The 22,191-nt window shown below is 39.7% G+C and overlaps 1 protein-coding gene and 1 pseudogene across 2 annotated transcripts in view; one reads left to right on the top strand and one right to left on the bottom strand.

The window, feature by feature from the left end:
* The window catches only part of Srpk2 (SRSF protein kinase 2), a 117,891-nt gene that overhangs the window by 54,581 nt on the left and 41,119 nt on the right, over nucleotides 1–22,191 (bottom strand). For both annotated transcript variants that reach the window (XM_055612585.1, XM_055612586.1), the window contains exon 2: nucleotides 12,042–12,193. In XM_055612585.1, coding sequence (XP_055468560.1) covers nucleotides 12,042–12,193 — 152 coding nt within the window. The remainder of the gene's footprint in view (nucleotides 1–12,041; nucleotides 12,194–22,191) is intronic.
* Nucleotides 20,402–22,191, top strand: part of LOC129680977 (40S ribosomal protein S19-like) — an 11,651-nt pseudogene continuing 9,861 nt past the window's right edge.

Genomic DNA, 22,191 nt, shown 5'->3' with positions numbered 1-22,191 from the left:
CACATGCTCAACCATTTCACTGCTAAATCTGAGAATATTCCATGCTCTTGCATAGTTTATCATCTCCTACAACTGGGCCAAGCATCTCGAGCATGTCTCTGGCAGGCCTTGCCCTTCTCATTCCCTCTGCCTTGCTAAAAATTTAAGACTACACTCCTAAAGCTAGCGGTCTATTTCCTTATTTGGCCACTTCCTCCTCCTGAGGACAACTACCAAGGTCCAGCTATCAAAGTATTAAAGTCCAGGATTCAAAAGCTTCCTTTGGCTCACCTAATTAACATGTTCAATTTTAAATGGGCATGTTAAAATCTGTCTTCTATTCAAAGTCCTCCAGGACAAATTAACCCTTTCCCCTCTCCTATGTTCCCTTCCCCTTCTCCCTCATCTTCTGTCTCCTGTCTCAGTCTCTTATTCCCTGCCCTTTCTCCCTCTAGGGCAAATAAATCACCTTTGTGCTGAGCACAGGTCTTGAGGGTCCTGAGCTGACACTGACCCCTTACACCCTCAAGGATCCATCCTCCCCACACTGGCACTGCACAGAAGGCTGTTGTAATCATGCCTTTTGGAGAACTTTCCTTTCATTTTATACCACAAACCACACAGTCACAGAAAAACTTTGTCTTAATACTAAAGACAAAATTAGTATCACCCCCCCCCAAAAAAAAAACAAACTCTGAGAGGTAATGAGAGTCAAATCTAAAGACAGTAGGTAGTGTAGTACAATAAGCTGAGCTTAGAAAGGCTCTTAGCAAAATAAAAGGTTATCCATAAGAAGATAAATTCTTAGACAAGTCACAAGAGAACTTACACACAACAGGACAAAACAAAGTAAAGATTAATCAAGGTATACTAGAGCCTTAAGAAGTTAAATATGGGGGCTGGAGAGTTGGCTCAGCAGCTAAGAGCATCAGTTGCTCTTCCAGAGGACCCAAGTTCAATTCCCAGCACCCACAACTGTCTGTAATTGTAGTTCCAGGGAACCTGGCACTGTCACACAGGCATACATGCACATAAAACACCAAGGCACATAAATAATTTTTTTTAAAAAGAGAGTTAAATTTGGAGTTAGGGCATGATACAGAGGTTCTACATCTATCTCAAGAGCAATCAAAGAAAATGTACCATTATTCATATACAAATATTCATAGCAGCATATTCACAGACAAATAGTGAAACAACTGTGATATGCACCAACTGAGGAGTGAACACATAAAAGGTAATACACAGACAATAAAATATTGTTCGTTATAAAATTAAAGGAGTGGCATATGGCACCATATGTGTGAAACTAGAACATCAAACTAAAATAGCCCTACTCGGGGGAATACATATTATCAAAAATCTTATTCTAGCTCATTCCTACAATGCAGGAATCCAGAGACAGAAAGAAGTCAGTGGTTCATAAGGGTCAGAGGAAATGGGAGAGTAAGGATTTTCAACTGACAATAAACTAGGTTTCCTTTAGGAGGTAGTAGGTAGTCTACAAATATTGGTGATATTTGTACAATTCTATGCAGGTAACGAAACCATTGAAGTATTTCCTATAAAGAAATACACACACACACACACACACACACACACACACACACACATACACAAATAGATCAAGAAATTCTATGAAGTTAAAAAATAGCAAGTTTGTTGTTATTGGAGACAAGGTCTTACCAAATCTTGACAGGCCTTCAATTTCCTATCTGAGGATAACCATGAACTCCTGATTCTCCTGCCTTCATCTTCTCAGTGCTGCATTCTAGACCTGCACTTGCCACCATACCTGGCTGAGCACGGCACCAACTGCTGCCTACTCATCAACAACAAGAATCCCATGTGATGTGTGAGGCTGAAAACAAGAGACCTTGTCTCAAGAAGGGTAGAAAGTGAGAACAGACACCCAAGGCCACCTCCACACAGGCAGGGAAGGAGAAGGATTCTTTAAAAAAAAAGAAAAAAAATAACTGAATACTATATTCCATTTTTTTCTGTATACTATATTCTACTTTTTTCATTGCACAAGAGAAAAATAAAAGAGAAACAAATTACTCCAAAAATTACTGTATTACTACCTCTGTTTATGGATGCTTTTTTAACACTACCTGAAGCCCCCAAAAGAGAATCAAATATGCTAGTCCTTGTGGAAAACTTTTTACTTCAGGAGAGGAAGTAAAAATTAATTTGTAGGGGCATCTCCAAAGTAAAAGTGAAACAGGTAGTTATGTCCCAGAGATTACAAGAGAAATGGAGGGAGGAAGAGACAGTGAGGAAGGAGAATGGGCAACTAAAGCAGAACACCCACCAGCTGTGGTCTAGAAAACAAAGCACTAGGCAGCAGTTAGCAGGCCAGTGAGATGATGGCTGAGGACGGCTCACGCACGTAGACAGCTGAGGAGAACCTGAGGCTTGTGCACTGAACCCCCGCCCCACTACTGCTCTGTCATACTCTGACACAGGTCCTGGGGCACAGCAGGAGAGAGGAGCAGGAAAATGACGTTGGACAGCATGGGCTGACCTCAGCCCTGACCTAGTAGAATCCTCTTTTGTGGACTACAGGAAATGAGAGGTGGACCCAAGAGCTACTGACATTTAAAATGACTGAAGGGAAAGAGCAGTCAAAATAAAATGGCAGATTATGTATGAAAAACCTTCATGATACCCATTACTTTATATACTAACTTATAATAACATCAGCAGCAGCAGCAGCATCACCTTCATCGTCACCCAAGAAGAATAGGAAGAAAAGCCAGGAATATACATAAAGTATTACTAGGAAATAAGTAATACATATGTGGGAAGAGGGTGATTGAAAGTATGACCCAACTATACAGGAAACTCAGATTATACAGTTCAGGGTCCTCATAACAATACTGATGCCACCTGCAGTTTTCAGTCTGGTATATGCTTTGGGGAGCACAAAGCTTTGTTGCTCTCTTACTGTCCTGATTTAATTTGTATTTTACTTATGTTTTCTCTAAGTCCATGAAATTTCTCAAAGGCTTGTCATTAACAGCCTCTCTAGATCTCAGTTTTAATGCATTTACAAACCGTCACATGATCTGATTTATCTATCGTAACACAAGACACAGTATTTAAAAGAAGACATGGCCCAGAAAAGTACAATAAAATAATGCTATTATGGCTGACAAACAATACAGCTCACCTGCAGAGCTGGATTAAACATTTCTCTCTAAACTTCTGTACAGCAAGCAAAAGCCAAAAAGGAAAAGAAATACTAAGCAGGTTCATAATTCAGGGTCCACTAAGATGTATAATGTCAACAAGGCACCACTCTTCTTCCACATACTACAGCTTCACGCTTGAAAAGCCTTTTCACAATTGCCCTCCACATATTCAAGAGCTTGTCAAACAGAACAGACTACCTCCAACAAGTTCTAGACTTCATTCCTCACTTCTCCCATTAGTAGCCTGTGTTTATAATCCCAACATTTGTGAGGTGCAGACAGGGGGCTCAGGCATTCAAGGCCACCCTTGAATACCTAAGTTTAGCATAGGCTACATAAAACTATTTCAAAACAACAACAAAATATACACACATATGTACATGTACACATAACATATACATATATGTTCTAATATATGTATAAATGACATTATATAACATTGCAGCAATAACAATAACATCAGTAAATTCCCAATTAATATGCCTGAAGAGCGTCGCTATACAAAAATTACATTGAGTACTAAATGTTCCCTTTTTTTCTCAGCATTTTTTTTTCAATTTACACAGAAATAACATGCTCAATAAAGAAAAAAAAGAAGAGGTTGAAGAAATAGAAATGCGGATATGAAAGAAAACCTGGCTTAGAGGCTAAGGGTCCTAACCGTTCATCCAGAAGACCTCAGTCTGATCCCTGGCACCCATGTTAGGTGGTTCACAACTGTGTGTAATTAATTGCACCTCCAAGAGATCTAATTCTGCTATTGATACCTGCACTGGTGTACACACCACTCCGCTGTACTTTAAAATAGTAAAAATTGACACAGCTAGCTAGTGTCAAATAGGTTTTTTTAATTCTTTTTGTATGGGATACATACATACATAAATGTGTTCACATATGTGAGTGCACCTGTCCTGTGGGGAGGGCTGTGCACGCATGCATGCAGTAGCCTGAAGTTGATAGTAAGAATCATTCTTGATTAATCTCCCACCTTATTCTTTGAGACAGAGTTCCTCAAAGAACTCTAAAAAAAAATAAAATAAAATAAAAATCAAAGAGCACTGATACACCTGGTCTCATTAGCCAACTGGCTTTGGGGACTCCATGGCTAGACCTTCTGACCCAAAAATTACAGGAGAGCAACCATGTCTACATATCATTCAAGTGGGTTCTGGGGACCTAAACTCTGGCCCTCTTGTTTCTATAGCAATCAGCATTAATTGCTAAGCCATCTCCCCAGGCCCTCCAACAACTTTAAATAGATGTAAAATGTACACATTAAGATAATGAAAGTCAAACTTCTTCTCTGCACAATGTTATTTGCCATATACATGTTCCCTTCTCAATGGCAATGGGCCCAAATCTTCTGAGTCGCCATAAAGAAATGCAATGAGAGCTTATGAACAAAGTTCTAGGACACTTACTACTGTAAGATTGTGTGTGGCACTGCAAGATTTTAGAATATCAAAAATAACGAAAATGGACAATTATATTCTATAAAATATAATTTTATAGAATTATATTTATATAATTATATAGATACCATTACAATAGAGAGAAAAAAAAACCTAGTGTTCCAAAGGACAAGGTTTCTCTACCTGGCACTGTAATTTTCTTATCAGGAACTGAACTAAGCATAGAAGATTGACAACATCCCAGATCTCTCCCCAACAGATGCCAATGAAGCATCTGAAACCAAAAATTTGTCTCCCAACATCACAAACAGAAAACAACTCCCCTCCTCACTGAAGAACCTTCAACATAAGACAGACTGTTAGATAAGTGTCACACAAATGCTGGGTTTTTTGTTTTTTTTTTCTTAAAGGTAAAGAAAAAATTCACACTGTAATGATGTGGACTGTGTACTCTGAGGAAAAGAAGGGAATTAAGCACAAAGCCGGTCAAGCTTGGAAGTACCACATCAAAATTCAGAGTTATCAACATCCAGCTAGTTTATACTTCCAACAGATGGAAAGCAGACACAGAGGGAAAGGTGCTGTGGTCAGGAAAGATGTCTAAGTTCATAAACACTTATTTATAACATGCTTTAAGATACTGTTCAAATTTCTAGAGATACAATCTGTATTCTACTCAAACATGTACCATTTCAAAGAAATCTGGAATATCAGGAGGAAATTTTAAGACTTAATGCAAAAAGGAAAAATCTGGACTTACAGTTTATAGGTCCTTCAGGTCTGTTGATCAGATCACACACAGGCTGCCTTCTCACACACACACAGTCTCAACACAGTATCTGTTTCTTTGTTTGCTTTGTTTGTTTTGAGACAGGTTTTTCTGTGTAGTCCTAGCTGTTCTAGAACTCTCTGTAGACAGCTAAGCTCAAACTCAAGAGATCTGTCTGCCTTGAGTGCTGGGATTAAAGGCATGCACCACTACCTCCCAGCTCCACACTACCCATTTGAAGAGACTCCTTTGTTAGAACAAACATTTACTGCATGTGGACAGCACAGATGTGGTCACGTTAACAAAATACACAGCCTTTAACCATAGGAACATTTCATATTAGTAAAAAGGAGGTGTTAGGCAAACATTAAATAAATGTATTTATTTAGTACATTTTATACATCATAACAGGGCTGTGCTGGAGGGGACATCTGTGAGCAAAGGCACAGCCATAATAGTTGATTAGTGTTTCATGAAGACATATCTAAGGAAATATGTTTTCATACCAAGTCGGACCACAACTGTGTTGAAACCAGTGTCTCCAGAATGATGCAGTGATAAAACACCACAAAGCTGCCATCTCATCAAAGAATGACTTAAGAACAACAAAATGAGAACCCAGGGAGCCATTCAAAGCAGTGTAGCCTGTGGTAACAAAGCCATGTTCCAATTGTTGCCATTCAATAGGGCTTTGCAGCAAGTGAGTGAGAGGGTTCCAGAAAACCCAGTGGTTTTCAACCTATGGGTTGTGATTCCTTTGCATGCATCACATATCAAACATCCTGTATATCAAATATTTACACTATAATTTATAACAGTGGCAAAATCAAAATTATGAAGTAGCAAGAAAATAATTTTCTGGCTGTGGGTTAACACAACATCAACTGTATTAAAGGGTTGTAGCGTTGGGAAGGTTGAGAACCACTGCCTTAAACAGCGACTCACACACAAAGTTGAGAGTGGAATAAAGGGCTATCACTTAGTTGCAGCTTTGGATATTTTGAAGTATGGTACATAGGCTAGGGAGATGGCTCAGTGGGTACCGGCTCTTGCTGTGCCAACAAGAGGATCTGAGTGCAGATTGCCAACAACCACATAAAGGTAAGGTGTAGCTGCATGCACCTGTAACTCCAGGAGAGCTCACCCACATAGAAGTACTACACACTTTAGATGGGCAAACCACAATTACTTGATTAAGTACCTGCAAGACTCCCAAGGAGTGATACGTGGTATGGGCTCCTGACTTCTGAGACTCTTAAACACTCTTTGTGACACGGGCATTTATGCAGAGACTCATGATGCAAGTACGTGTTACATAAGACCTTCTGGAAGTGTTTGCTCACAGGCTGTGCCCAGATCCAACCCATGTGCTTTGGTTTGGAAGCAGAAACTGAAATACCACACAGACTATTGCTTCAGTTCCTACTCAGACAACTGCCCAGAGGTGACATACAAAAAGGAACAACCAGTGCTGGCAGCTGCTTAGAGACTAAGAAAATCCTCCTCCATAAGACAGATGGCTGCAATCTAAGGGAACCAGTTGTCAATGGGGGCAGCAAAAAAATACAGCAGGGGATAAACACCAAAGGGGAATGACTGAACAGAGACAGGCACAAGGAAGTGAAATTTATATACTTTAAGAATCTGTGTGACAGGCAGCAGGCCACATCACTTTTATCTCATTTTAACACCCTTAAATCTTAATATGCAAGATACTACTATTGCAGAGGTAGTGATATTATTATAGTGTAGATTAAAAAAAAAATCAAAGACTAGAGCTGATAATTGTCAAAGGACACAGACTCAAAAAGCAAGAGTCATGGTCTAAACCCAAGCCTTTCAGAAACCAGTTGATAATGCTCCTGGACAGTCATAGTTGGTCAAGCTAGCTTGAGAGAAAGGACAAGAAAAGTCCCACTTTACACAGAATGCCAAGGCAACAGACAGATGCAATGAAAATGTTTTTAGCAACAGCAGAAATGGAATTATTGGTCTTTATGCTAAAATGAATAGTTCACAGTTTTTAAGTAGCCCTAAACCTGAGGAGTTAAGAGACTAATCAGATACAACTTAGTTGGCCATGAATGACTAAGAACAGCAAAGCCCCAAAGGCATGCATGAGGATACAATGGAGTGATGGAGTTAAGCTGCCTCTGCTGCCAAAATCCTGTTCCTTCTTTGGTGAACATTTCTTCTGCAAAGAGAAAGGGTATGTGCATACTGTGTTACTGATGATGAAAAGCGGCTTGAAGGAGAAAAGTTCTCTAGGAATAGAGTCAATGTAAGCAAGAAGAATAGGCAGAGAAACACAAGATACCTTGGCCTAAGTGAAATATAATTCTTCCCCAGGAAAGAAGCATTTTCTTAAGAACCCAGTTCAAAATCTACTAGGCAGGGCCAAGGAGCAAAGAACAAGTATGTGACAATACAGACAGAAACAGCACAGAAAGTGGTGGCTGCTACCAGTAACTCAGCATACACAGAGCAAATAGCTAAGTACACAACACAAAGATGAGAGCAAGGTCTGCCATTACAGTGATTACAAAAATGGAAAAGGAGAAAACCTGGCTGAATCTTCTGATACTGCAGTAGAATTAGAGCTATCAGATTAAGTCCACTATACACACAGGAGAATACGAAGTAAACACAAGAGATGTGTATGTCCCTAGCTCTGTCACAATTTTAGAAGCAATAATGACAACTATTACCACTAACGGAGTAATTAAAGTTACCCCAGCTAATAAACACACCTAATATCTGGCTCTCACTGTTCTTCACAAAAAAAAAACAAAAAACAAAAAAAAAAAAAAAAAAACAAACAAAAAAAAAAAAACAGAGCTCCGTATGGAAAAAAATTATTCTAGAGCTAGAACAGGGAAATATGAGTCTAAAAGGTCTTGTTGTATTTGAAAGTTGTTTTTAAAAATTAAAAACAAAAGTGATCAAAAAATGACTGATAAATTTCAAAAGAACAGACACAAACTTTAAGGGTTCCAATGGCTAAACGTGAAATAATTCAAGCACCAAAACAAATGAAGATGATCCAGTGAGATCACTAAAAACAGACCTATAACAAGTGAGTCTCCCGACACATAGTCACATAGCTGAAGCAGGACAGATACATGGACAAAAGCATCCATGTAGTCTTAAAATAATTCTCCACAAAATACCTAGCAATTAACTGGAGGGAAGAATAACCACATAGTAGAGATATCTGACATCCACCGTCCTAAGCAATCTAATCACCAGGAAGGGACTAAATCAAACTGTGTACCACCTGTTAGGACACTGAGAAGAACAAAGTATCACTCTGGAGGTTTTCTGAAAAACATTACCTTAAAAAAATGTGAAGGTTACAAAAACCAAGCAAATGCTGAATAATTCCCAAATAGATTAAATGAACAGAAAAGCAAAATATAGTAGATTCTATCATGAAATCACTTTACATAAAGAGAAATATCATCCAACTAGCAAATCCAAAACTATGTGTGATAGCTGAATAGGGCTAACATCACTATTAATATCCTGATCTGAGGGCTGTGCTGTTGTTTATAGGAGATTGTACTTCATTATGGTCAATAATGATAACGTAGTCCTACAAATTCTGAAGTGACAACAATCATTAGTTAAGCTACTTAAGTTCAACCAATTATCTATGAAGGAAAAGAATGAGGCTGCTACAGTTCTTCCTTCAGACATCTTCAATCCATTTTAGGATTCTATAGGGCTTCATCATCCATGTGTCTCTAAGACCATGTGTGGAAGGCTTGGTCAACAGCCCATAGTGACACTGGGAAGTAGCAGAACCTTTAGATGGTGGAACCTATAAAGGAAGCTGGGTTACTATAGGGAACATCCATTTGGTCTCTGACCTCTTCCTTTCCTTTCTAACCACTTTCTAGACATGCCCTGACACAACAGAGAGGCAACAGGCACTGACTGAAACCTGATACTATGAATTAAAATAAACCCTTTCTTCCTTTTGATTATCTCAAGTAATTCTGTGATGGCAACAGAACCTGACTAGATAACATAGACAGATCCTTTGACTGCACTTCTACCAGTGACTTAAGACAGTGCTACGGTCCAGACAAAACTTCAGACCCTGACAGACACAAGGCCAACTAAGGGGCAAGGTACCCATACTTACAAGGATGTGCAAGAGTGACAGCATGAGAGAGAACAGAACACCAGCTAAAGCATACAACCGTGAGCGTACATACACAAAGGCTGTCACAATCTCTAACATGCCTTCTTGACACTGACGTTCATATCTCAAAATGTTTACAGTTCCACATATTTTACCTAGAGTCAGCCCTAAGTAGAGGATTCTTCATTCTGAGTCCTCTGTTTGGGAATGGAATGTTCTCTAGGCTGGTTCAGAGGTCTAAAGAAATATGAGAATTGGCTTCATCCTGACCCACACTGTGATCAACACACAGGGTTCATGCCAGTACTGTAGAACTTACTTGCTCAAGAGAACAGTTCCTAAATAATGATTTCCACAGTCAACAGTAAAATCATAAGACAGAAAAACATAACTCCCCATAATAACTGCATTTTTAAAATCAAAAAATATAGACACACAGGGAGGATGACCAATTCCTTTTCCAAACTGCATCTCTTATCTTTTATTAGACAGCATGAACTGCTGATGTTGGACTGACACGTTGGAGAAAATCCAACTTTTTTTCCTAATGAAAACAGTGATTGTAGAGGCTGGAGAACCAGTTTAGTAGTTAAGAGCACTGGTTACTCTTCCAGAGGACCTGAGTTCAGTTTCCTGCATCCACACAGTGGCTCATAACCATTTAAAACACCAGTTCCAAGAAATCCGATGCCCTCTTATGACCTCTGATGGCACCAGGTATGTTTGTGGTGCTTATGACAGATGCAGGCAAAACATGCATACACGTAAAAATTTTTTAATCTTTTTTTATGGTTTTTTCAAGACAGGGGTTCTCTGTGTGGCCTTGGCTGTCCTAGACTCACTCTGCAGAACAGGCTGGTCTCGAATTCACAGAGATCTGCTTGTCTCTGCCTCCCTGAGTGCTGGGATTAAAGGCATGCACCACCATGGGAAAAGAAAAGATCTTAATTCTATGAGTAAACACCTGTCCCTACAAGGGATTCAGATTACAGGAGCTCAGTTCTTTCATACATAACATCAGCCTTGTTCTCAGCATACAACTAAATTACAACAGCAAAAATGACTGTATCCATTAGATGATGATAAACTGCTAAGACACTACAGACCCAGAGATTCACTAAGGTTCATAGTTTGTTCATGTATGCATCTTCTGTCATCCTGCCCTTACGCTACACAGAACCTGAATTACATTCTTAACAGCAGGTAAACAACACGGAAGCTCAGAATTGCAGGGAATAAAAATCCAAGAGAGCAAGACAAGTAACAGAGACAGCCAAAGAGAAACTGTGACTTCTTTTCCTTCGAGACCTTCAAACTCCAAGCTGTACAAAGTACAACCAGCTCCAGGCATTCTTGGTATTCATCACATAACATGCTTTCTTTCCGCTTAGGAGTTTGAATGCTCAATTTTGCTCTTAAGCATTAATAAAAGAGCACTCTACTTTTCTGGGTAATAATGGTGCAGCATGCCTTTAATCCCAGCATTTAGGAAGCAGGAAGATCTCTGCATTTGAGACCATGCTGGTCCACAGAGTGAGTTTCAGGATAGCCAAGGCTACAGTGAGAAGCCTTGTCTCAAGAAAGAAAGAAAAGAAAGAAAAGGAAGGAAGGAAGGAAGGAAGGAAGGAAGGAAGGAAGGAAGGAAGGAAGGAAGAAAGAAAGAAAGAAAGAAAGAAAGAAAGAAAGAAAGAAAGAAAGAAAGAAAAGAATATTCTACTTTAATATTCTACTTTAATAGTTTCTATAGTGAACATTTTGGTTTCTTTAAAATCTCAGTTATGGTATGTAACTGTGAGATTGGTATTGCCCCAAAGAACCCAACGACCCTAACTAGCTTCAAGTAGTAAAAAAGAATTCTGCCCCCTCTACCCACTAACCTTCTTTCCCTCCGACTTAAGTGTTGGGGGGTTGGAAGATATTAGGAGGAATAAGGGGTAGAGAAGGGAGGTAGAGGCATAAGAAACCAATAAAATAGATTTAAAAGTATACCAACAACTTTCTGTATCTTCTGTAGAATCATAGATGAAATCAAAACCTACCCTACCACACAGCAGCATCAACAACCCTTAGAAAGTCTTTTTCATTTAAGTACAATGCCAGGAAAGTCTCTCTTTGTAAACAAATATGCATGCTTTCTTTCCACAAAAATGAGTACTATGTGATGCAATGCTATACAGGGAAGGGAATGTTTCCCTTTTAGCCTAACAGGCATAAAGCTAAAAGCCAAATATAAGAGTTATAATTAGCTTCTATCAGGAGCCTGGTACCTTCTATTCCTTATGTTCTTCTTAGATGGCTTATTAAACCCTTTATCTTTAATTGTAAGAGATCAAATGTGTTTGAAAGTGCTTAGAGTATGTATGAACATACATATTTTTCCTTTCTCTTACAATTTTCTATGACTTTCTACACTTTCTGGCATCATGCTATAGCCAATTTAGAAAGCTAATTTGATATTAACTCCCCCTGCACATTCCACAATTTACTGAGGGGCACAAGGAAAGCAAGCCCAGCCTGCCATTCCAGCACATCACCTTTACAGTAATCTGCGGGGTCCTCCTGCTCCTCATCGTCCGATCCCAGAATCTCCTCTTCTGGCTCTGGGGGTACTGGGTCTGGCAGTGGTGGCGGCGGTGGCGGTGGTGGAGGAGGAGGAACTAAAGGAGCTTTCTGTTGAGGCTCCGGCCTGAAACAGCAGGAAAATAAAATCTAGTTACAAGAAGCAAATCATGCATTTTGGGCAAATCTGAGTTTCTTGGTATGAGAAAAAAATAGAACTTGTCACACATTAAGAAGAAATGCTGATTAAAGTTATTTTAGTTGAATTCAAACAATGTTTTATCACATGAACTGGAGGAGGGTAGCAACTTTTCCTTTTATTAATGAGTGTTTTTTATAAGCATCTATTCATTCAGAGATTCAATATTTTTTAAGGCTGTAAAATTTTACCATAATGAAAGAGCACCCTACCCTGTGGCACACAACTCTGTAAGTTATAACAAGGCCAGCCGCCAGAGGAAAGATACTAGCACGTCCTGAGATGATATGCAGAATCAGGGCCAAAGAAACTTCCCCAGGCATACACTCATTCATTTATTTTGAAGGAAAAGTATGACCCTTTGGCTAAATCCAAGAGCTCCACCAGCCTTTTCTAGATTATTCTTAGCATGAGTTAACTATAGCTAATGAATGCAACTCATCAATTAGGAAAAAAAAAAAAACAAACAAACAAACAACCTGCCACAAGTAATAAAGAAAGGTAAGGAGAGTGAAAATAAGGAGAAATTCCAAATATTGCAAATGAACAGAGCTGGAAATAACATGGAAAGCAGAAGGCAAACACCACCAAGTATCATTACCTTTAGGCAGGACAACTAAAAAACACTAAGAAAAACATAGCTTGCATTGATTTCTACTCGCTAAAAGGCAGGAGCTCTGAAAGTTCCAGCTCTGTTATCCAGAGTTAACAGGCATTAGGATCACAGTGGGACCCTCAAACAGAATAATCAACACAGGCCTCACTTCCACAAGCAGTGCCCAAAACTTCAACAGGACTTGGAGAAGTGCCACATTTTCCTGGAAACTTTAAAGACCGCCCAGGAAGTGGGGAAGCAGGGAAGCAGAGAAATGTCACCGATTCTCCACTTCTCCTGAGGGAAAAGTGACAGATGATCAGAAAGGCAAGCATCATACACTTTCCCAGAGCAAATTGCTCAGAATGGGCAAAACCTATCTGATCAATTTGTTCAATACACTTTGAAAGCTGCTAGAAACCTCTGTCAACTAATGTAGACAGAGTCCCTAAATATATTCCTGTCAGTGATTTTAGACAAACTGCCATGGTCCATTTCACCAAACTTCAGAGACATCTGACAAATGCAATGCTTACTTAAAGGCCCAAGTTACTTAGCAAGTTTAGCCACGTGCCAATAACAGGCATATACATAAATGTGTACACACATACAGCTGTGACCACCAAAAATGTATCTAGACACTGACAAATGTCCCATACAGAGTGCTGGCACTTCATACGTACAGCTTCTCCTCGGCAGAACAGAGGGCACCTGTGACTGGGGGGAGAGTTTCCTTTCATTTGAGACCCTCAAGAACCTGTCTCACAATCTTAACTGAACTGCTGCACTGCTTATGTAGCTTAACAAACAGCCAGAGTTTCTGTTCTGAAGAGGCCCTAAATCCTTCCAGTGAGGACTACACTGAACATGACATAGGCACAAAGCAACTGAAATCCAGTTCTATCAATTAGAAGATGGTCAGTATACTATGATGAGTAAGGTTTTTTTTTTTTATGTTGATGGCATAATAGTCCACTTGTTATCATTATCAAAACAGCTGGATCTGTGCTACCTAATACAGCAGGCCACTGACTACAAAACTAAGTACTGGCAGCAATGTGGCTAGTCAGAACTGATGTGTGTTTTGTGAAATACATACTGGATTTCTAAAGCAGTACAAAACAGGGAAAATATTTTAGTATTTTTTATGTATTGTATTTTAAGATGTGTTATACGAGAGTTAAAGTGTATTATTAACATTAATTTCACTTGAATCTTTTTTTTACTTTGTTTAATGTGGCCACTGGAATCTGTAGTTACAAGGAAAGTATATACTGTATTTCTACTGGATGACAGTCACTCTGAACCAGAGCAGTAGCTTAGCCTCAAGTTTACACTCCTGATCACACCAGTGATGACAATTTTTTTTCTGAAGTTCTGTTTAATGACCTACCACATAACTGACACCACTTCTCAAAAATAGGTTCACCATTACAAGTGCCAAAGTAATATCCAAACATCATGCCTCAATTCATTTTGAATCCACCCATACTTGTTGAAGCTGTCACTTAGCAGAAGGCAGGAGAGTTTCTTTTAGGAAAGAATACTGAACCATGCCCTGGCACCTGGGGAAAAGCAGGTTTGCTCTTTTCCTTCCTTGAAAACAGGGTCTTATTGTAAGAAAAGGCTGGCCTCAATCAGGCTACATATCCAAGACAGGCTTTGAACTACTGATCTTCCTGCCTCCATCTCTCAAATGCTAGAATGACAGCATGCACCACAGTAGCTGAGGCAGTCTGAGAGTACTGCAGAGTACACTAATTTATCAGTTATCTGAAAGACCAAGGGGCACAGGCTCTCTCAGAAGAACAGGTCTTGAAGCACGCCAACAGGTTAGAAAACAACAGCCATCTATGCTGATGAACACCACTAGGAAAATATTCCAGGACCAGGGCTGGGAAGAGTGGCATAAGCCATTAAGTCCAGTACTTGAGGGAGAGGCAATCAGGAGGATCTCAGAGTTCGAGGCCAGCCAGGTCTATACAGTTGAGTTCTAAGACAGCCAGGGCTATGTAAAGAGAGTCTGTCTCAAAGAAAAGAAAAAAAAAAAAAAGTAATCTTTTCTATAGAAGAAATATTAGAAACACATTAAAAGTAAGAGTGCCAAGACAAACAGTTTAAGACAGAACTCTTATGAACAAATGGTGCTGAGATAAGCAAAAAGGTGCACTGGTGGGGCGAAGGGTCGCCCGCTGGGTGATTACTGCTTGCTACTCTTCTACAGGACCAAAGCTCAGTTCCTAGCTCCCATATTGGGCTGCTCACAAATATGGATAACTGCAGCTCCAGGGTCTCTAACAACCGCTTCCAACCTCTGCGAGCACCCAGGCACATGGCATCTACTCACACCGATGCCCACATATAAATATTAAAGAAAGTTGAATGGCTGACTCACCATACACATAACTATTACTCTAACATGGATCAAAGACTTAAATGAAGGATCTAGAACTCTGAGAAAAGAAACACAGGAGTAATCTTCATGATCTTGAGTTAGGCAGTGCTTTTTACACACAATACCAAATAAAAGAAAAACCATACTTCATCGTAACTGTAAAAACTTTTAAATAGGCAAAATGGTTTAGAGAGTAAAGGTACTTGCTTCCAAGCCTGATGACCCAAGTTCAAATGCAGGGACCCACATGATGGAAGAATAGAATGGACATTCTCAAGTTGTCCTCTGACTGTCAAATACACACTATGGCATGCCTTCCCACCTCCAATAAATAAATGTAATAAACTCTTTAAAATCTATCCCCCCACTGCCTGACTCTGTCTTCCTTCTCCCCCTCCCCCCGTATGTGTGTGTGTACTTGCCCACAGAAGCTAGAGGTCAATCTTGAGTGTCATTCTCCTACTTTTTGAGACATGGTCTCTCACTGGAACCTGGGGCTAGCAGATTTGGCTGCACTGGCATGCCAGTGAGCCCCTGAGATTTTCCTGTATCTTCCTCAATCCTGCCGGGAATTTTAAGGCCCCCATCACCATGCCTGGCTTTCAAAGGAAAAACTTTCATTCAAAAAAAAAAAAAAAAAAATCAAGAAAACAAAGAGTCCACTCAACAGGAGAAAATATTTCAAAATCATATAACTGAAAAGTGACTTCCTTTTATCCTGGAATATATAAAGAAGTCTTACAACTAACATTAAAAAGACACACTAATATAAAAACAGGCAAAGAAACTAAAAATGTAGTTCAATGGTAGAGCACTTGTTCACATCATCAACAAGATTTTAAGTTCAGTCACAAACACCAAAAAAAAAAAACAGAGGATTAGGATGGAAACTTCGCAAAGAAAATACATGAATGATCAAAACACAGAAAGATCCTTAGTATCACTGTCTTTTTGACGGTTTTAATTGTCACCTTGACAGTCTAGAATTAGCTGGACAGAGAGTCTCTAGAAAGACCCAGGCCACTATGGGCGGCACCATTCCCAAGGCAAGAGTCCACACTCAAGTGTAAACTTACAGGAGGCATGCCTTGATCTCTCTGGTCCTGACCATAGATGTGATATGATTACCTACTTCAAGTTTCTGCCTTCATTTCCCTGCAATGATGGACCATAACTGAGAATTGTGAGCTAAAACAAACCCTTTCTCCCTAAGTTGCTTTGTGTCAGGAAGTTTTAGCATAGCAACAGAAATGAAAGTAGAGCAGGCAATCATGAAAGGGAAATCAAAATTGCAAGGAATTGCCTCCCACACTAAGGCAGCTATAATTAAAAAAAAATTCAACATTAACAAATGTTGGGAGGGTGGAAACATGGGGCCCTCGTATATAGTTGGTGAGAATATAGCACAGCTATTTTAAAGAACAGTCAAGAAAGTCCTCTAAGATTAAAAGGAGAAGATTGAAGATGGCTCAGCAGTAAGAGCCCTGGCTGCTCTTCCGGAGAACCCAGGTTCAATTCCCAGTTCCCACACAGGAGCTCATGACTGTCTGCAACTCCAGCCCCAGAGAATCTAATGCCTCCTTCTGGCTGCTGCACCGTACACTGTACACCGGTGCAGACATACATACAGGCAAAACACCTAGAGTCATAAAAATAATAGATAAAATGCTCAAAAACATTAAAAATTTTAAAATAAAAGGAGCAGATGAAAAGGCTAAGTGGGTAAAGTACTTGCCACCAACCCGATGACCTGAGTTTGACCCTTGAGACCACATATAATGCAAGGAAGAATCAACTTCTACAAGCTTTCTCTTACCTCCACTCAACATCACCACCCCCACTCAACCAATCAATGTAATCTTTAACACGTTAAACATTGTTAACATATGATTCAACAATTCTGCTCCTAGGTATATACAGAAATGAAACCTCTCCACAAAAAGTCTTGCCCAGAGTGCTCCCAGTAGTACTATTACCCATAATAATAGAAGTGCAGAAGCAATCCAAAGTCTATCAACTGTTCAACAGGTAACATGTGGCATAAGCTTACATTAAAATATTCCTCCAAAGGAATAAGAAATGAAGTGCTGATATACGCTACAGAGTGCGTGCCTTCCTTTTCCTACATGACAGTAAAAGATACCAGGCACACTGAGACCACAGGTTTTAATTATTACACAGTGAAACAGATATTCAAAATAAGCAAAGATTTATAGACAAAATGAATGAGCAGTTTTGCTGATAAGAAGGAGTATGACTTAGCTGCATGTGTTAAGCAGGTAACTTTAAGCTAGCCACTTAAAATTGTCAAATTATATGATATAATGAGTATATTAATCATTACTCCATATAGGACCTTTTAAAACTGGCTTTAAAAAATAACATTTTCTTCAACACTAGAATTACCCTACCACACCCATCAACTCTGTTCTGAATTTTGCAGGCATACTTGCTCTAGCAAAAACAGACAAGTCTGAACCATCCTTCCCAAATGCACACCCACTCTAAGTCACTGTTCAACCAGAAAGGGTTCCCAGCTCCTTCCAGCTCATGCTTTCTCTTTTCTTTTTCTTTGAGTGTGAAATGGACAAGTGAACTGTACATCTGGCAGTTAAAAACTTTGTTTACAGCTTAGATAGCAACTGATACAAATTTAGAAAATGTGGCTCAATAAATCTTCAATCAAAATTCAAAAAGGAGTTCCATATGAATTTTTTCAGATAGTATTAATATTTTAGCAAAGTTCACATAAAATAAAATCCTAGACCCAAAACTTTTTCTTCCTTCTCCTTTACTCTCCACCTTAGTAGTAGTGTTAGCTTGGGGAAAATCCAGTTGGCATATCCACTCACAGATAGAATCAATATATAACACATCGCTTTCCCCAAAAATAGCTTATTTAAAATGTTAATATGCCAGGTACAATGGTGCACACTTATAGTCCCAGCACTCTGAAAGGCAGAGGCAGGTGGATCTCTATGAATTCGAGGCCAGCCTGATTTACAAAGCGAGTCCAGAACAGGAGTCCAAGACTCCTCAGAGAAACCTTGTGTGTTTGGGGATGTGGTGGAGGGAGCACTGGCAGTTCTTTCAGAGTACTCACGCAGGCAAAACATCCATAGACATACAATAGTTATTGCTGGGCAGTGGTAGTGCACGCCTTTAATCCCAGCACTTAGGAAGCAGAGGCAGGTGGATCTTGGCGTTCAAGGCTAGCCTAGTCTACAGAGCAAGTTCCAGAACAACAACCAGGGCTACACAGAAGAAGAAGGAAAAAAAAAAAAAACCTGTCTGGAAAAACCAAAGTGGGTAGGTGAAGAAAGAAAGAAACCTGCTGTAATAGCAAATGACTGCTTCATGCTACTCAGGAAATAATGCAAGATATGTTTGAACAAAATTTCTACAAACTCTCATAAGCCTTAAACCTAAAGGCATCTATAATTACTAATGAAATTACTTCAATGAATTTCAAATAGAATTTATTTTCTATACTGAAATAATTCAAAACACACAGGAAATAAATGTAATCCTAAATGCTATATATAACGTGGTAGCCAGCAAGCACATTAATTGAATAAAATAAAAGATACAGTACATTAATAACGCCATCACCCTCTCAGGTCCTCAAGAGTCAAACACTTGCTAGCGCCAGTACAATATAGACAGAACAGAACACTTCTATCACCAAAGTCTGGACAATACTGCTTTGGGAAAAATTTAGCAATGTATGTCTTCTGACATATTCAATAATATGATTAAGCTATGTAAAGTTTATAATCCTTTTCTCTACATTTTATTTTAAGTAACTTGAAGTTTTAGAACAGATAGTAAAATGGTAAGTACACAGAACAACCAGTTTAAATTAAATAAATAATTCCAGTACCTAAATATTTTGGTTCAGTATGTCTTATTAAAGTTTATCTTAGAGACGAACAGTAATACTGGAGCATCACAATGTCTGTCAAATGAAGAACACCATTATGATAGAGCATTGTGTATCCACACAACAAAACTGAAAAAAATTAGGAAATGAGCCAGACATGGGGAGGGGAAGGAGAAGGGAGAGGGAGGGAGAAAGTCACAGCAGCAGCCACCAACAGGTGGTGGCAATGCAGATCTCTGAGCTTGAGGGCAACCTGGTCTACATAGTGAGTTCCAGGATATCCAGGGCTATACCAAGAAACTGTCTCACCCCATCCACAAAACAAGGATTGGGAGAAATGATAATATTAAGACAAAAATCCACTTACAATGACATTAAAACAAAAATACTTAGAAATAAATACAAATGATGCCCAAAGCAAAATATAAAGCCTATAAAACATTGCTGAAAAAAAATTAGAGAAGAGTTAAATACAGAGAAGCCACCTCATTTCTTGGATTGGAGAACTTACACTGATATTAATGCAACATGTGCCAAGTGATCTATGAATTCAATATAATGTCTATCAAAATGCCAGCTGCCTTCTTTGCAGAAGTTGACCCTCTGTGCTAAGCTTCATATGGAAATGCAACATTCTAGAAGAGCCAACAAATGCTGGAAAAGCAAACAGCTAGAACACTCACACTTTCCAATTTCAAAACTTAGAGCAAAGCAACAATGATCAAGACAGTGCGCTACTGAGCAAAGCATGGATCAGTGCCACTCAACTGGAAGTTCAGAAATAAAATCTTACTACAGGCTGATTTTTTAACAAGGGTGGCAAGACGGTTTATTTAGGAAAACAACAGCCTGTTCAACAAATACAGACAGGACAACTGGGTATATACATACAAACAAACAAAGCTGGGTTTCCACTCTTCATCTGACACAGATACTAACTCATAATAGAGCAAAGTCCTAACGCTGTTAGCTTAACTGTGACTCTCCTAGGAAAAAAGATTTCCCCCAGTGAGAAAAATAAAAAGTAAACCACAATGAAAAAGCACTTCAAACCCACAAGAACAGAAATAATAATAAACATAGATAGTGTGTGTGGAGAATGCAAAAAATGGGAAATGTCTAACAGTTTTCCAAAAGGTTGAACTAGTGCCGTAAGCCTCAGTGACTTCAACTGATACACAACCTCCAAAAGTGAACACTCATGTCCACATTAAAAAACTGCACAGAGCCCTTTCCCCTGGCTGGCAGCGCAGAGGCCACACGATGCCTGGAGTTACTGTAAAAGACGTTAACCAGCAGAGCTCTGGCAGCCTTCCTCAGGAAGTCTGGGAAGCTGGAAGTCCCCGAATGGGTGGACACAGTCGAGCTGCCCCCATGACGAGAGCTGTTCCACAGCGCGGCGCCTGTACCTCCATGGTGGTGCAGGGGTTGACTCCCTGACCGAGATCTACGGAGGACCACAGAGAAACGCTGTCAGGCCCAGCCACTTCAGCAGAGGCTCCAAGAGCGTGGCCCGCCGGGTCCTCCAAGCTCTGGAGGGGCTGAAAATGGTGGAAAAGGACCAAGATGGGGGCCACATGCTACCACTTCAGGGACAGAAAGATCTGGACAGGATCACTGGACAGGTGGCAGCTGCCAACAAGAAAGGATTCTGGGTTAATAAATTGCCTCATTCATTTAAAAAAAAAAAAAGTACAGAAATGCTCATAGGAATATTCTCCATCTCATTTTGGTGTTGAGGATGAGACCCGGACCTCACGCATGGAAAGAAAGCATTTGCATTCTCTACCACTGTACTACAAGCCTAGCCCTATTATTCATCATGGCCAGAAGAACAAACAATCCAAATGTCAATAACATGATAAATAAATAACCATGTTAAACACAATGACGGGAGCTCATTAAAAGAACCTGACAATAAAAGAGATGCTGATAGATGCTACAATATGTAATGAATGAGCCTTGAAAACATTACACTAACATCAAACAAACAGCTCACCAAAGAACATTCTCCTAAAACTGAGCAGGGTAGAGGTGCTTACACACTATGTGGAGTTTCTGGGGGGAGATATCTCAGATTTCTCACAAAGTTATATAACATCCTTTATAAGTAAAATACCTAGAATAAACAAATCCATAGACAAAGGTAGATTACTCACTGCTTCAGGCTGAGAAAGTGGGTGGAATAGGTGATTTACCCAACTATATGAAAATGTAACTGGGCAGTTGAGGGCAAAACTCAGTACACTGAAACAACCAACAATCTGCACTGTTTTAAATGGGGGAAATTTCCAAAGTAAATCTCCTTAATAAAATCATTACCAAGAATAACAAAGTAGTTCCACATGTATTATTAATAAATACAAAGGAATAGAGTGCTAGACATTGCATGTTTTTTTTGCTTTACAGGGACTGTGGCGCACATAAAAACACCTGGATGAAGGAAGCAGGCAGCACGGTTCTCTCTGAGAGAGAGTTAACTTTTCAAAACTTTTCTATACTCCTTTCATACTTTTTCAGTTTAGCTTCCCATGTATGCCATCAGGAATGAATTATTAATTTCTACAGAGAGAAAAGAAGTCCAAGGAGAAGGCTACAGCGGCTCAATTGACAAGAGTGAGGACTTGAGCAGGGCGGTCCAGCACTTGTTTCGGAAAGGGCCAGGTGGAGCGGTGCTCGCCTGTGCTCTTGGTGGAGAAACACACAGGGGATACATCCCAGGAGCTCTTAGGCCAGCTGGTCTTCGCAAATCAAAGAGATGCAGAGTGAGTAAGAAACACTCGTTTCAAAAAATAAGGTAGAGAGGCAGGAGAGACGGCTCAGTGGTTAGCATGCACGCACAAGTGTGAGGACCTGAGTTCAATCCCCAGTGACCAGACAAGAGACAAGCAGACGCACACATCTGTAACTGCAGTGCTGGGAGAGGGAGAGAGTAGGACCCCAGAAGCTTACCGGCCAGCCAAATGATACAGAAAGCTTCAGATTCAATTAGAACCTGTTTATGAATGAATGAATGAATGAATGAATGAATGAATGAATGAATGAATGAATGA

The sequence above is a fragment of the Psammomys obesus genome, unplaced genomic scaffold (genome assembly GCF_907164565.1).
Source record: "Psammomys obesus unplaced genomic scaffold, mPsaObe1.curated_primary_1811, whole genome shotgun sequence".
Lineage (NCBI taxonomy): Eukaryota > Metazoa > Chordata > Mammalia > Rodentia > Muridae > Psammomys > Psammomys obesus.
Note: the sequence above shows the minus strand (reverse complement) of the source record. Positions and strands in the feature narration are given on the sequence as shown.